The 16,317-nt window shown below is 44.8% G+C and overlaps 2 protein-coding genes across 2 annotated transcripts in view; both read right to left on the bottom strand.

Annotated features, from left to right (window-relative positions):
* Positions 1-2,509, bottom strand: part of LOC115116037 (protein unc-80 homolog) — a 125,787-nt gene extending 123,278 nt beyond the window's left edge. Inside the window, 3 exon segments of the mRNA XM_065020602.1 lie at positions 884-1,070; positions 1,593-1,641; positions 2,292-2,509. Of these exon segments, the coding sequence (XP_064876674.1) occupies positions 884-1,070; positions 1,593-1,641; positions 2,292-2,383 (328 nt within the window). The 5' untranslated portion in view covers positions 2,384-2,509.
* A 1,056-nt stretch (positions 2,510-3,565) lies between these two features.
* Positions 3,566-16,317, bottom strand: part of LOC115126861 (microtubule-associated protein 2-like) — a 102,857-nt gene continuing 90,105 nt past the window's right edge. Inside the window, exons 16-19 of the mRNA XM_065023244.1 lie at positions 11,617-11,709; positions 10,085-10,166; positions 7,833-7,945; positions 3,566-7,534 (exon numbers count right to left, since the gene is read on the bottom strand). Coding sequence (XP_064879316.1) covers positions 7,319-7,534; positions 7,833-7,945; positions 10,085-10,166; positions 11,617-11,709 — 504 coding nt within the window. The 3' untranslated portion in view covers positions 3,566-7,318. The remainder of the gene's footprint in view (positions 7,535-7,832; positions 7,946-10,084; positions 10,167-11,616; positions 11,710-16,317) is intronic.

Raw genomic sequence — 16,317 nt, 5'->3', positions numbered from 1 at the left:
TATGTGTGTCTGTATTACTGTATGCGTGTCTGTATTACTGTATGCGTGTCTGTATTACTGTATGCGTGTCTGTATTACTGTATGCGTGTCTGTATTACTGTATGCGTGCCTGTATTACTGTATTCCTGTCTGTATTACTGTATGCGTGTCTGTATTACTGTATTCCTGTCTGTATTACTGTATTCCTGTCTGTATTACTGTATTCCTGTCTGTATTACTGTATGCGTGTCTGTATTACTGTATGTGTGTCTGTATTACTGTATGCGTGTCTGTGTGCGTGCCTGTATTACTGTATTCCTGTCTGTATTACTGTATGTGTGTCTGTATTACTGTATGCGTGTCTGTGTGCGTGCCTGTATTACTGTATTCCTGTCTGTATTACTGTATGTGTGTCTGTATTACTGTATGCGTGTCTGTGTGCGTGCCTGTATTACTGTATGTGTGTCTGTATTACTGTATGTGTGTCTGTATTACTGTATGCGTGTCTGTGTGCGTGTCTGTATTACTGTATTTGTGTCTGTATTACTGTATGTGTGTCTGTATTACTGTATGTGTGTCTGTGTGCGTGCCTGTATTACTGTATTCCTGTCTGTATTACTGTATGTGTGTCTGTATTACTGTATGCGTGTCTGTGTGCGTGCCTGTATTACTGTATTCCTGTCTGTATTACTGTATGCGTGTCTGTATTACTGTATTCCTGTCTGTATTACTGTATTCCTGTCTGTATTACTGTATTCCTGTCTGTATTACTGTATGCGTGTCTGTATTACTGTATTCCTGTCTGTATTACTGTATTCCTGTCTGTAATACTGTATTCCTGTCTGTATTACTGTATTCCTGTCTGTATTACTGTATGCGTGTCTGAGTGCGTGCCTGTGCATGCATGTGTGTGTCTGCGTCCATGTGTGTTTACCCAGCTTGTTCCTGTTAGAGAGCAGGATGGCGGTGCAGTGGAGCACGTGGGGCAGGGCGGCCTGGACCAGCTCCCAGCGAGAGATGCTCTGGATGGCCTCCGACAGCACCGGGGAGAGACCGTGGAGCTTGTTTTCCACCAGCACCCGCTCAAAGGACTAGGAGAGAGACACAGTGGCCCGTATTCATTAAATGTCTCAGAGTAGGAGTGCTGATCTGGGATCAGGTCCCCCTGTCCATGTAATCCTATTTGTTATTATGTAAAAGGTCAACCTGATCCTAGATCAGCACTCCTACTTGGAGATGCTTCATGAACATGGGCCAGTGATGTCTCTGAGCCAGAAACTGAAGGGCCATTGAGTGCCAGTGGATGTGGCCCATATGTGTCCTCAAGCAAAGTAATATGGCTTGGGGAAAGCAGCAAGCCTGAGTTATTGCCCAATTTACTATATGGTCATACACTCAAAGACGTGTTATTACAATGTATAGATTAATTATAAAGACGAGTTTGAACTAGCTACAATTCATAGTAATAACAGTTTAAACACACGGACAAGGTACAGAATAGAACAGATCAAACTCCAATCGGCTAAATGCATTCGCCGGTGCGGTGAGGCCGCGGAGGAAGCAGAGCGATGATTCATTCTAATCATAACTATTCCATTACGAAAATGGCTTACCACACAAGATGCCTCATATTGTTTCCCCAACTTCGGCCTCAGAAACGCGCTGCAATCATGAAAACATTGGAGCGTGTTTCATTTTCATTACATCATTGATTGAAAATAATATCATTAGCTACATAGGGTCAATTGAATAGGCTGTGACGCAAATGTTGGAGCTAGACCGCCAAAACGTCTTCGTGCAAGCGGCCAGTGGGATCATCCAAATGATCAAATAGGATCGCTTATACCGCTCATAGCCTAGCCCTACCTCTAGAAATAACAGTGAACATACTGTATACATGTCAGATGGCTCCAGCCGTAGGTTACAGCGGATGCATGATAAGGCAATCACCTTCACCTTATCCCATGTCTACAGGTGTGACATCTTAGCCCCCCCCCCTCCTCCTCTAGAACGAGAACTAGCTGTTTTTCTCGGGGTTTTTTCTTTTCATTTTGTTGTATGGATGGATGTATTGAATAGGCTACAATAGCCTAACCAAATGAACTGACGCATAGCCTGATATGACAACCCTGTCAACGGGTGTATAATGAGTAAAATGATTGACACTCACATAAAAACCTTCTATACAGATGTAACACATATGTTCATTTACAACCTAAGGGAGCGAGTTAACTTGGTTGACATATAATCTCACCCCCGTATATTCTGAGCAGCGGCAAACACCTGTTATCAATGACTGTCACGACACTAACCTGGTCTGCCTCCACAAGAAGGTCTGGATCGGGAACGGTATACCCTTGCCGCACTCCGTGTCGGTCTCATCCAGGCTTTTCCGCTTCACCATCTTGTCGACTTGTCGCGGTCCAGACGTAGCTGGGTCCGGTCGTCCCAGGTAATGTGATGCCTCACGACATGATTCCGGTCGGCTTGTGTAAAATGGCTGCAAATGTCGGCGGTGGTTGAGGTAACAGAGCGAGATCTATATGGTTTCAGCACCTCCTTCCGAGCAGCGGCAGCGGGGAACGGCAGAGTGATCTATCACACAGCGGCGGGGGGGCGCTGTTAAAACGCAGTACGACTACTAGGAAGTAAGAACAGATGCCTTCTTTACCAACATAAGTATGACCGGTTCGGCTACTGGGAACTGTAGGCTAAACGACGATATAAAAGCAGAATCGGTTTACACACAACATGCGGCACATTCAGGCTGGAGTATTTCTCCACACATATTTCATCTATCCCCATATGAATAACATATGAATAACAACAGGTTGTTTAATTACCTAGAAATAAAACCCCTGTCTTGATTACATTAACATTTCATGATATGACACGTCACTAAAGGGGAATAAAATAACCCACAAATACCTTCTAGTGATATTCACACAATTACGATTAAAGAAAAAACATGACAGTGTTCTGTTCTGATGGGCACAACCTTTTGGCCCAACAACATCTGTTGTTCAGATAGGCCCAAATACATCCGTTGCATGCAGTTAGCCTTCCCAAATTACATCACCTAAAATGACTCCATGAATTACCCTTCACATAATCTCTTCCCTGTCGCTCTCTCGCTTTCTTGCTCTCTCTCTGTCATTCTGTCATTCTCTCTGTGACTAGGGTGGGCATTCTAGTTTCTTTATTTCTATGTTTTCTGTTTCTATGTTTTGGCCGGGTATGGTTCTTAATCAGCGACAGCAGTCTATCGTTGTCTCTGATTGGGAATCATACTTAGGCAGCCTTTTTTCCTTTGTATTTTGTGTGTAGTTATCTTTGTTGGTGGCACTATAGCCAAAGTCGTTTCTTTGTTTCTTGTTTTGTTGGCGACATTTACATAAATAAAGGAAAATGTACGCTCACCACGCTGCACCTTGGTCGGTCAATTCCACGATGACGCCCGTGACACTCAGTAGCATGCAATCTAGCACTCACAGTCCCAATAATGTAATGCAGACACATTTATGACATTTTAAAAACAGCTCATTATATTTGGGAAGACCCAGAAAATGTTTCAAACGAATGTATTTAGTTCATTTTATTATTTTATTCCTGTTATTATGTAGGAGTGTTTTGTAAACAGCATTGTTTCAAACATTGTAAAGTGTGCACATCTACATGGTCTCTTTAAATACACTTAAAACAGGCAAAGTGTTGTGGGAGGGGGAGGAAGAGGGAAGAAGGGGCTTGAGAAAAACACTGAAGGGTAACCAACATCTGGAAATTGGGGGTGGGAGGGAGGAAATCACAAATGGTGACAGATAAAAGTAAGCTAGAACATTTTTATCAAACACGTACAAGTTGAGAATGACTTCCTTTTCCTTCCACTACGTCCCTTCATGACTTGAACCTTCTTTCCTCAGAAAGTCCCGTCCGTACGATCCGACTGGGACATTTTCACAGTGTACAACCATAGCTGCTATTTTTCATGGAATGTTTATTTAAATATAAAGCTTCAGACACGTTCTGCGTAGTTACACAAGCGACTGCAGGCCCTTAGCTCATTCAAGGTCCATGTTCTTGCTAATCTAAACGTAAGAGAAAGGCTTATTGGAAGCAAACGTATTAGTCTAAGGCTGGTACAAATCGGTTATAGACTGTGTTCACTGACTAGACACAGTATAGTCCCTAGCTACAGTGTTCACTCTCTAGATATTTTATGTCTATAACTCGGTGCTATTAGGTCACTCACTGGCTTTTGTCACGTCAGCATAACAGCGACTGTTTGGTGGAAATCACAGAGCTACTGTATGTAAAATGAATGCTCACATCACTGAAGCAGAAAAGCAGCCTGATGGCTCGTGGAAGAGGTCTATTGGAAAGCGAGGGTTCATAGCATTGTAACTTGACATGACAGCATGTGCCAAGCTAGTTCAGCCACCGTGACATCAACACTACCATTTGCACTATTGAGATAAAACAAACTCAACAAAACCACATTTTGTCCAATAATTCAGCAAATGACATCATGAAGTCATATAGTCACATGACTAAAACAAAATCAAATCTAATAGTAAACATCCCATTTTCTGCCAATGAATTGAAACAAGCTTGTCTGAATAGCCATTTCTTACCGTTACAGTTGTAACGTTTTGCATTGTATTGAATTGTGTTGTAGATGAATTGTTGTTCACAAACGTAACAGCCCCCTGTCTACGAGACACATACAGGACCTGGGATACTGGATCAGATACACTACATGATCAAAAGTATGTGGACAGCTGCTCATCAAACATCTCGTTCCAAAATCATGGGCATTAACCTCTTTTTTAAAATGTTCACGTAAAATGACATACCCAAATCTAGATTTGGTCCCCCCTTTGCCGCTATAACAGCCATCCACTCTGCTGAGAAGGCTTTCCACTAGATGTTGGTACATTGCTGCGGGTAGCTTTCTTCCATTCAGCCACGAGCATTAGAGGCCGGGCACTGATGTTGGGTGATAAAGCCTGGCTCGCAGTTGGCGTTCCAATTCATCCCAAAGGTGTTCGATGGGGTTGAGGTCAGGGCTCTGTGCAGACCAGTCAAGTTCTTCCACACCGATCTCAACAAACTATTTCTGTATTGACCTCGCTTTGTGCACAGGGGCATTGGGAAAGGGACTTCCCCAAACTGTTGGCACAAAGTTGGACACAGAATTGTCAAGAATGTCATTGTATGCTGTGGTGTTATGATTTCCCTTCACTGAAACTAAGGGGCCTAGCCCGAACCATGAAAAACAGCCCCAGACCATTATTCCTCCTCCACCAAACTACAGCTGGCACTATGCATTGGGGAAGGTAGCGTTCTCCTGGCATCTGCCAAACCCAGTTACTCCTGTTGGACTGCCAGATGGTGAAGCGTGATTCATCACTCCAGAGAACACGTTTCCACTGCTCCAGAGTCCAATGGCAGCGAGCTTTACACCACTCCAGCAGACTCTTGGCATTGTACATGGTGATCGTAGGCTTGTGTGCGGTTGCTCGGCCATGGAAACCCATTTCATGAAGCCCCCGACGAACAGTTCTTGTGCTGAAGTTGCTCCTAGAGAAAGTTTGGAACTCAGTAGTGAGTGTTGCAACCGATGACAGACGATTTTTACACACAACGCTCTTCAGCACTTGGTGGTCCCGTTCTGTGAGCTTGTGTGGTCTACCACTTTGCGGCTAAGACGTTGTTGCTCCTAGACGTTTCCACTTTACAATAACAGCGCTTACAATTGCCCGGGGCAGCTCTGGCAGGGCAGAAATTTGACAAACTGACTTGTTGGAAAGGTGGCATCCTATGACGGTGCCATGTTATAAGCCACTAAGCTCTTCAGTAAGGCCATTCTACTGCCAATGTTTGTCTATGGAGATTGCATGGATGTGTGCTCAATTTTATATACCTGTCAGCAACGGGTGTGGCTGAAATAGCCGAATCCACTAACTTGAAGGTGTGTCCACATACCTTTGTATATATAGTGTATGTTGGGAATGAAACCAGGCTGGACCGCTTAATATCCTAGGCCAAATGGAATGTCTTTGAGATCATTGCCACACAATAAGAATCACTGTCTTAGATAACCGATAATACCCTATCAACACTATCCCTGTACCTGTTTCAATGCCTTAGCTAGCTAGCACACTGGCCATCTACAGTAATGTCCCAAAGAAAGTTCAACATGTAATGAAAAGAAGCCAAAAGAACAACACAACACCCCCTAGCAGAGTCGAGCACATCCCTTAGAACAGAAAGAAGAAGAACAAACATCCTAGAGTCAGTCATTAAAATCCCCCTGGTGGTGGTAGTTTAAATAGCATGTTTTCCTATGGAGGAGCGAGAGGGGGAGTGGAATGATGGAAGATGGACTCTGATACTCTGATCACAGTCATCTGGTTTCTTATCTTGGGGGACGACGGCGAAGGGTTGTTGCAGTGGAGGGCCGACGGAGAAATGTTGAAGGGGGATGTTAAGACCAGGAGGTCCAAGGGATCCAGGAGGTCCGGGGGGCGATGGAGGACCAGGAACCAGGGGGAGATGGAGGACCAGGAACCAGGGGGAGATGGAGGACCAGGAACCAGGGGGAGATGGAGGACCAGGAACCAGGGGGAGATGGAGGACCAAGAACCAGGGGGAGATGGAGGACCAGGAACCAGGGGGAGATGGAGGACCAGGAACCAGGGGGCGATGGAGGACCAGGAACCAGGGGGAGATGGAGGACCAGGAACCAGGGGGAGATGGAGGACCAGGGGAGATGGAGGACCAGGAACCAGGGGGCGATGGAGGACCAGGAACCAGGGGGAGATGGAGGACCAGGAACCAGGGGGAGATGGAGGACCAGGAACCAGGGGAGATGGAGGACCAGGAACCAGGGGGCGATGGAGGACCAAGAACCAGGGGGAGAGGGAGGACCAGGAACCAGGGGGCGATGGAGGACCAGGAACCAGGGGAGATGGAGGACCAGGAACCAGGGGGAGATGGAGGACCAGGAACCAGGGGGAAATGGAGGACCAGGAACCAGGGGGCGATGGAGGACCAAGAACCAGGGGGAGAGGGAGGACCAGGAACCAGGGGGCGATGGAGGACCAGGAACCAGGGGGAGATGGAGGACCAGGAACCAGGGGGAGATGGAGGACCAGGAACCAGGGGGAGATGGAGGACCAGGAACCAGGGGGAGATGGAGGACCAAGAACCAGGGGGGCGATGGAGGACCAGGAACCAGGGGGAGGTGGAGGACCAGGAACCAGGGGGAGATGGAGGACCAGGAACCAGGGGGCGATGGAGGACCAGGAACCAGGGGGAGATGGAGGAGGCAGGAGGCTCATAAGCCTTGCTTGGCCAGGGCCATGGTGACGTCCTGGGCCAGTGTGGACAGCTGGGGGCAGTCCAGGAGGTTGAGGCTGCCCGTGGATGACACGTTGCTGAGACGGTGGGGGGATGTACCCCCGGTGCCACCTGGGGACAGGGTGATAACGTCTGCCCCGTGGTCCACGCGAGCCTTGGCCGTGTCACGGAACGTCAGCTTGTGGCTCTCGATCTGAGAAAGAGACAGAGAGGGTGGGAGGGGTTAACCATGGCCCATGTTGGAATCAAACCCACAACCCTGCTGTTGCCAGCACCATGCTCTAAACTACTAAGCCATCTATGTAAACCTAGGTCGTGTCCATTAGGGCACGCAACTGAACATGTTTTAAAACGTTTCGCAATCGAAAACGAAAATGAGGGTTTCTTATTGGAAAAGTCCAGGTAGTCCCTCCCTGTTTCAGGCCGTTTTCTTCTGTTTGGTGCCTAATGAACATGACCCTGTACTGTCCTTTTACTGTAGACTGTCTCACCATGATTTGTCCTCCCCCGGGGGTGTGACTGGCGTTAGCCAGTGAGCCCACTTTGGCCTCGGCCTTGTCCTTGAAGTCCAGCTTCACACTCTCAATACGCACGTTACCACCCCCTGTAGGAGATGTAGAGAGGAAGGAGAGAGAAGAGGAATAGAGGAGGAGAGAGGAGAGAAAGAGAACATGGAAGAAGAGAAGAGAAGAGAAGAGAAGAGAAGGAAGCGAGGAGAATAGAGAGAGGAGAAGAAGAGAGGAGAGAGGAGAAGAGAGAGGAGAAGAAGAGAAGAAGAGAGGAGAGAGGAGAGGAGAAGAGAGGAGAGGAGAAGAGAGAGGAGAGGAGAAGAAGAGAGGAGAAGAAGAGAGGAGAGGAGAGGAGAAGAGAAGAAGAGAGGAGAGAGGAGAAGAGAGAGGAGAAGAAGAGAAGAAGAGAGCAGAAGAGAGAGGAGAGAGGAGGAGAGAGGAGAGAGGCAAGGAGTAGAAGAGAGGAGAGAGGAGAGGAGAAGAAGAGAAGAAGAGAGGAGAAGAAGAGAAGAAGAGAGGAGAGAGGAGAAGAAGAGAAGAAGAGAGGAGAATAGAGAGGAGAAGAAGAGAGGAGAGGAGAAGAAGAGAAGAAGAGAGGAGAAGAAGAGAAGAAGAGAGGAGAGAGGAGAAGAAGAGAAGAAGAGAGGAGAATAGAGAGGAGAAGAAGAGAGGAGAGAGGAGAGGAGAAGATGAGAAGAAGAGAGAGGAGAAGAAGAGAAGAAGAGAGGAGAGAGGAGAGGAGAAGAAGAGAGAGGAGAAGAAGAGAGAGGAGAAGAAGAGAGAGGAGAAGAAGAGAAGAAGAGAGGAGAGGAGAAGAGAGAGGAGAGGAGAAGAAGAAGAGAGGAGTGGAGAAGAGAGAGGAGAAGAAGAGAGGAGAGGAGAAGAGAGAGGAGAAGAAGAGAAGAAGAGAGGAGAGGAGAAGAGAGAGGAGAGGAGAAGAGAGAGGAGAGGAGAAGAAGAGAAGAAGAGAGGAGAAGAAGAGAAGAAGAGAGGAGAGAGGAGAAGAAGAGAAGAAGAGAGGAGAATAGAGAGGAGAAGAAGAGAGGAGAGAGGAGAGGAGAAGATGAGAAGAAGAGAGAGGAGAAGAAGAGAGGAGAAGAAGAGAAGAAGAGAGGAGAGGAGAAGAGAGAGGAGAAGAAGAGAAGAAGAGAGAAGAGGAGAAGAGAGAGGAGAGGAGAAGAAGAAGAGAGGAGTGGAGAAGAGAGAGGAGAAGAAGAGAAGAAGAGAGGAGAGGAGGAGAGAGAGGAGAAGAAGAGAAGAAGAGAGGAGAGGAGAAGAGAGAGGAGAGGAGAAGAGAGAGGAGAGGAGAAGAAGAGAAGAAGAGAGGAGAGGAGAAGAAGAGAAGAAGAGAGGAGAGGAGAGGAGAAGAAGAAAAGAAGAGAGGAGGAGAAGAGAATAAGAGAGGAGAGAGGAGAGGAGAAGAGAGAGGAGGAGAGAAGAAGAGAGGAGAGGAGAAGAGAGGAGGAGAGAGGAGGAGAAGAGAGGAGAAGAAGAGAAGAGAAGAAGAGAGGAGAAGAAGAGAAGAAGAGAAGAGAGAGGAGAAGAAGAGAAGAAGAGAGAAGAGGAGAAGAGAGAGGAGAGGAGAAGAAGAAGAGAGGAGTGGAGAAGAGAGAGGAGAAGAAGAGAAGAAGAGAGGAGAGGAGGAGAGAGAGGAGAAGAAGAGAAGAAGAGAGGAGAGGAGAAGAGAGAGGAGAGGAGAAGAGAGAGGAGAGGAGAAGAAGAGAAGAAGAGAGGAGAGGAGAAGAAGAGAAGAAGAGAGGAGAGGAGAGGAGAAGAAGAAAAGAAGAGAGGAGGAGAAGAGAATAAGAGAGGAGAGAGGAGAGGAGAAGAGAGAGGAGGAGAGAAGAAGAGAGGAGAGGAGAAGAGAGGAGGAGAGAGGAGGAGAAGAGAGGAGAAGAAGAGAAGAGAAGAAGAGAGGAGAAGAAGAGAAGAAGAGAGGAGAGAAGAGAAGAAGAGAGGAGAAGTAAAGGATATGAATGAATCAATACTCATATAAACAGAAGCAATAGTTGAACTATGTAACTACACAGGACAAAATGCCTGTAGGATTAATATTCCATTGCTAATTAAACTACAGTTAGTGACTTGTCTGAGGTAAAGCCTAAACATGTAATATATGAAAGTGTAACTAGAAATGTATTGTTCTTATGCCCTGTTCATCCAAAAGATTGGAATACTCTCTCTATTAAATAATCACTCAATATTAATGAATCCACTAAAAAAGTGCTGATTACCTGGTCGGTGACGGATGTTGGACATTGATCCACATTTGGAGGTGATGTGGCTCAGGTCTATCTTCTTGGTGGTAATGTGGACCTGCGAGAGGCGCATTCAGACACTGTCTTATACTGCACTGAGGGAAGGGACTGCCACATTTTAGATCTGCAGGGCTGTAGGACAATACCTTGAAATCATGCGGAATTTACCATCATTTACGGTATTCTAATTATCTTCACTGAAAAATCATTAATAAAAATGCATACATATAAGGAAGAACAGAAAGTAGCACTCAACAGGTTAATGACATCGTCAATCTGTGAAACAAACTGCCTGAAGAATAGCGATCACTACAAAACCACTGTAAACCACCTCACTCAATAGAGACAGTTGGTAGACATCACACAAGACATCACTGACATCACACAATACATCACTGACATCACACAAGACATCACTGACATCACACAAGACATCACTGACATCACACAAGACATCACTGACATCACACAATACGACACTGACATCACACAAGACATCACTGACATCACACAAGACATCACTGACATCACACAATACGACACTGACATCACACAATACGACACTGACATCACACAAGACATCACTGACATCACACAAGACATCACTGACATCACACAATACGACACTGACATCACACAAGACATCACTGACATCACACAAGACATCACTGACATCACACAATATGACACTGACATCACACAATATGACACTGACATCACACACGATGACAATGACATCACACAATACGACACTGACATCACACAAGACAACACTGACATCAAACAAGACGACACTGACATCACACAAGACGACACTGACATCACACAAGACGACACTGACATCACACAAGACGACACTGACATCACACAATACGACACTGACATCACACAATACGACACTGACATCACACAAGACGACACTGACATCAAACAAGACGACACTGACATCACACAATACGACACTGACATCACACAAGACGGCACTGACATCACACAATACGACACTGACATCACACAATACGACACTGACATCACACAATATGACACTGACATCACACAATCAACTGAAACCAGTCAATCTGCCACAATAAACCAATCAATATAGAACATCAAAGCAGACACTAACACAACAACAAGCACTAAACACATAGGCCGTGTTCCAGACAATGTGCAAAGCAGAACCATATTTCACTACGCCTGGGTAGATGTCAGCTTTGCAGCCCTTCTGGAATGGGGCTATTGATTGCATCACAGAGAACACCCGTGCTAAGTGACAAGTCAGAGAACTACGAGGTTAGGTAGCTGTGCTTTGTGCCAAGACTAAACTGAAAACTGAGTAAGGAATATGATTAAAAAGCCAAATCAAATGTTTTTATTAATCAAGACGCAAAGCAAAACAATAGAAAACACTGTCACAGTGATACCACGATTCACTATCCTCCATGCCTGTTGGTTAGTGAGTGAGAGGTTGGTTAGAGCAGGTAGACACACTGTGTTGAGACACTCACGTTTCCCCCGGTGGGTGCGTACTGGATTTTGTCCAGGGAGCCACACTTAGATTGGACATGGCTAAAGTCCAGTTTAACACTTGGAATGAAGACCTGAGGACGACAGCATCCATACTCTGTAACACTCAGACATTCATTCCTCTGTTTATTAGAATTAGTTTGTTCTGTGGTTTATTCACTAGCTCGCAAGCCCATTCAGTCAGTTATTCATTCACCCATTCATCCATCCATCCATACATACATACATACATACATTAATTAATCCATCCATTAATTAATTAATCCATCCATTCATCCATCCATCAATTCATTTGTTCATTAACCCATCAATTAATTAATTAATTAATTAATTAACCCATCCAGCCATTAATTAAACCATTCATCCATCAATTCATTCCTTCATTCATTCTACAATGGCATAGTTGGAGGACATAGTTGGAGGACATAGTAGGAGGAGATAGTAGGAGGAGATAGTTGGAGGACATAGTTGGAGGACATAGTTGGAGGACATAGTAGCAGGACATAATTGGAGGACATAGTGGGAGGATATAGTAGGAGGAGATAGTTGGAGGACATAGTGGGAGGATATAGTAGGAGGAGATAGTTGGAGGACATAGTAGCAGGACATAGTTGGAGGAGATAGTAGCAGGACATAGTAGGAGGACATAGTAGCAGGACATAGTAGGAGGACATAGTTGGAGGAGATAGTAGCAGGACATAGTTGGAGGAGATAGTAGCAGGACATAGTTGGAGGACCCAGATATAATATAATAGGAATGTGGGACATCAAAACTTTCAGTTACTGGCCCAACGCTCTTAACCGCTAGGCTATCTGCCGCCTGGTCCTCTTAACCGCTAGGCTATCTGCCACCCGGTACTCTTGACCGCTAGGCTATCTGCCTGCCTGGTACTCTTAACCGCTAGGCTATCTGCCGCCCGGTACTCTTAACCGCTAGGCTATCTTCCGCCCCGTACTCCTAACCGCTAGGCTATCTGCCGCCCCGTACTCCTAACTGCTAGGCTATCTGCCGCCCCGTACTCCTAACCGCTAGGCTATCTGCCGCCCCGTACTCCTAACCGCTAGGCTATCTGCCGCCCCGTACTCCTAACCGCTAGGCTATCTGCCGCCCCGTACTCCTAACCGCTAGGCTATCTGCCGCCCCGTACTCCTAACCGCTAGGCTATCTGCCGCCCGTACTCCTAACCGCTAGGCTATCTGCCGCCCCGTACTCCTAACCGCTAGGCTATCTGCCGCCCGTACTCCTAACCGCTAGGCTATCTGCCGCCCCGTACTCCTAACCGCTAGGCTATCTGCCGCCCCGTACTCCTAACCGCTAGGCTATCTGCCGCCCCGTACTCCTAACCGCTAGGCTATCTGCCGCCCCGTACTCCTAACCGCTAGGCTATCTAGGCTATCGCCCCGTACTCCTAACCGCTAGGCTATCTGCCGCCCCGTACTCCTAACCGCTAGGCTATCTGCCGCCCCGTACTCCTAACCGCTAGGCTATCTGCCGCCCCGTACTCCTAACCACTAGGCTATCTGCCGCCCCGTACTCCTAACCGCTAGGCTATCTGCCGCCCCGTACTCCTAACCACTAGGCTATCTGCCGCCCCGTACTCCTAACCGCTAGGCTATCTGCCGCCCCGTACTCCTAACCACTAGGCTATCTGCCGCCCCGTACTCCTAACCGCTAGGCTATCTGCCGCCCCGTACTCCTAACCACTAGGCTATCTGCCGCCTGGTACTTGCATTGACATTAGTACGTACAGTATCTGTATATCGATATTTACACAGAATGATAATCATGTTGTTTATACATGACGGCTGGTCATGCAGTGCTTCCTGTAATCGTGTCCGTATGTCCATACGTTGCAAATAATTGCATTTACATTATGTACAGTATCTGTATGTTGATATTTACATTATGTACAGTATCTGTATGTTGATATTTACATTATGTACAGTATCTGTATGTTGATATTTATTTGGATTAATAATCATATCACTGAGTGTACAAAACATTAAGAACACCTGCTCTTTCCATGACATAGACTGACCAGGTGAAAGCTATGACCCCTTATTGATGTCACCAGTTAAATCCACTTCAATCAGTGCAGATGAAGGGGAGGAGACAGGTTAAAGAAGGATTTTTAAACCTTGAGACAATTGAGACATGGATTGTTTATGTGTGCAATTTAGAGGGTAAATGGGCAAAACAACATATATTAGAACAGGGTATTGTAGTATAGGTGCCAGGTGCACCGGTTTGTGTCAAGAACTGCAATGCTGCTAGGTTTTCCACGCTCAACAGTTTCCCGTGTGTATCAAGAATGGTCCACCACCCAAAGGACATCCAGCCAACTTGACACAACTGTGGGAAGGATTGGAGTCAACATGGGCCAGCATGTCTATATAACATTTTCGACACCTTGTAGAATCCATGCCCCGACGTCACATATACACTGAGAGTACAAAACATAAAGAACACCTTCCCAATATTGAGTTGAGGCCATTCTGAGGGCAGGTGTTCTTAATGGTCATGCAGTGCATAAGGTCATCATTTCTGATTTTTTTATATTTTTATTTAAGGTGAAAATACTTGTCTGAAATACAGGACTGGCAAGACCCATACCGTGTAGCGATCACAAGAGAGGTGGTTGGAATGAGACGTGAGCCAATGAATGAACACAAGCTGGTACGTCTCTGGAAAGGAGAACCCTGGCCTACAAACCTAGTATTTCATCAACCAGACTCTGACCTGGATTCTCCTGTCACCTGAGGACACACACCTGTGCCAATTAAACGCAGACAAACACAAGTGGGAATACACACAGTCAAACACACATATAAATACACTCACACAAGTGGGAATACACACAGTCAAACACACACATAAATACATACACACAATACACGCGCACCTGGGCTTTTCATCTAATTCATTTAGCAGATTCTAAAGCTGCTAAAACATGACCATCTTTACAAGGTCAGTCAATGACAAGGCACCAGAGGTTCTAAATATGCTGCCTAAATAGAGATTCTAAATATGCTGCCTAAATAGAGATTCTAAATATGCTGCCTAAATAGAGATTCTAAATATGCTGCCTAAATAGAGATTCTAAATAGAGATCATAAATATGCTGCCTAAATAGAGATTGTAAATATGCTGCCTAAATAGAGATTCTAAATAACCTGCCTAAATAGAGATTCTAAATATGCTGCCTAAATAGAGATTCTAAATAGAGATCATAAATATGCTGCCTAAATAGAGATTGTAAATATGCTGCCTAAATAGAGATTGTAAATATGCTGCCTAAATAGAGATCATAAATATGCTGCCTAAATAGAGATTGTAAATATGCTGCCTAAATAGAGATTGTAAATATGCTGCCTAAATAGAGATCATAAATATGCTGCCTAAATAGAGATCATAAATATGCTGCCTAAATAGAGATTGTAAATATGCTGCCTAAATAGAGATTCTAAATATGCTGCCTAAATAGAGATCATAAATATGCTGCCTAAATAGAGATCATAAATATGCTGCCTAAATAGAGATTGTAAATATGCTGCCTAAATAGAGATTCTAAATATGCTGCCTAAATAGAGATCATAAATATGCTGCCTAAATAGAGATTGTAAATATGCTTCCTAAATAGAGATTCTAAATATGCTGCCTAAATAGAGATTCTAAATAGAGATTCTAAATATGCTGCCTAAATAGAGATCATAAATTTGCTGCCTAAATAGAGATCCTAAATATGCTGCCTAAATAGAGATCATAAATATGCTGCCTAAATAGAGATTCTAAATAGAGATTCTAGATATGCTGCCTAAATAGAGATCATAAATATGCTGCCTAAATAGAGATTCTAAATAGAGATTCTAAATATGCTGCCTAAATAGAGATCATAAATATGCTGCCTAAATAGAGATTCTAAATAGAGATTCTAAATATGCTGCCTAAATAGAGATTCTAAATATGCTGCCTAAATAGAGATTCTAAATAGAGATTCTAAATAGAGATTCTAAATATGCTGCCTAAATAGAGATTGTAAATATGCTGCCTAAATAGAGATTGTAAATATGCTGCCTAAATAGAGATTGTAAATATGCTGCCTAAATAGAGATTCTAAATATGCTGCCTAAATAGAGATTCTAAATATGCTGCCTAAATAGAGATTCTAAATAGAGATTCTAAATAGAGATTCTAAATATGCTGCCTAAATAGAGATTGTAAATATGCTGCCTAAATAGAGATTCTAAATAGAGATCCTAAACTGCTGCCTACAGCAAATAGAAGTGGGTAGACTCACAGAGGGGTTACAGGTCACCACAAAATATTGCAGTGAAATCACTGCACCAAAATAAAGATTTTCCATTGGAAGATAGAACTTATTGGATTCATTCTGGGATTATTCTGGGGTGCATTATGTTTTCTCATTTTCACTGAGGCTGTGTTACACTGAAGCCCTAAGCCTTCGTCCAGTCTGCAACACCAGACTAGAGCTCATTAAACTCAGCCCTGTCTTCCACTCCTCTCACAGAACAAAGGTCCTTCAACATCAAGGATGAAAACAAACCTCAATAGCCAATAGGGATTCTTCATTCTGAAAGATTCATATAACAGCAACTACTGTATGTTTGTTATTGCTGTATAGCCAACTCACATTGTTGTCATGGGAAACAGGGTCAGACAA

The sequence above is a fragment of the Oncorhynchus nerka genome, linkage group LG2, assembly GCF_034236695.1.
Source record: "Oncorhynchus nerka isolate Pitt River linkage group LG2, Oner_Uvic_2.0, whole genome shotgun sequence".
NCBI classification, from domain to species: Eukaryota; Metazoa; Chordata; class Actinopteri; order Salmoniformes; family Salmonidae; genus Oncorhynchus; species Oncorhynchus nerka.
The sequence above is the reverse complement of the archived record's forward strand: the minus strand, read 5'-3'. Positions and strand labels throughout refer to the sequence as shown.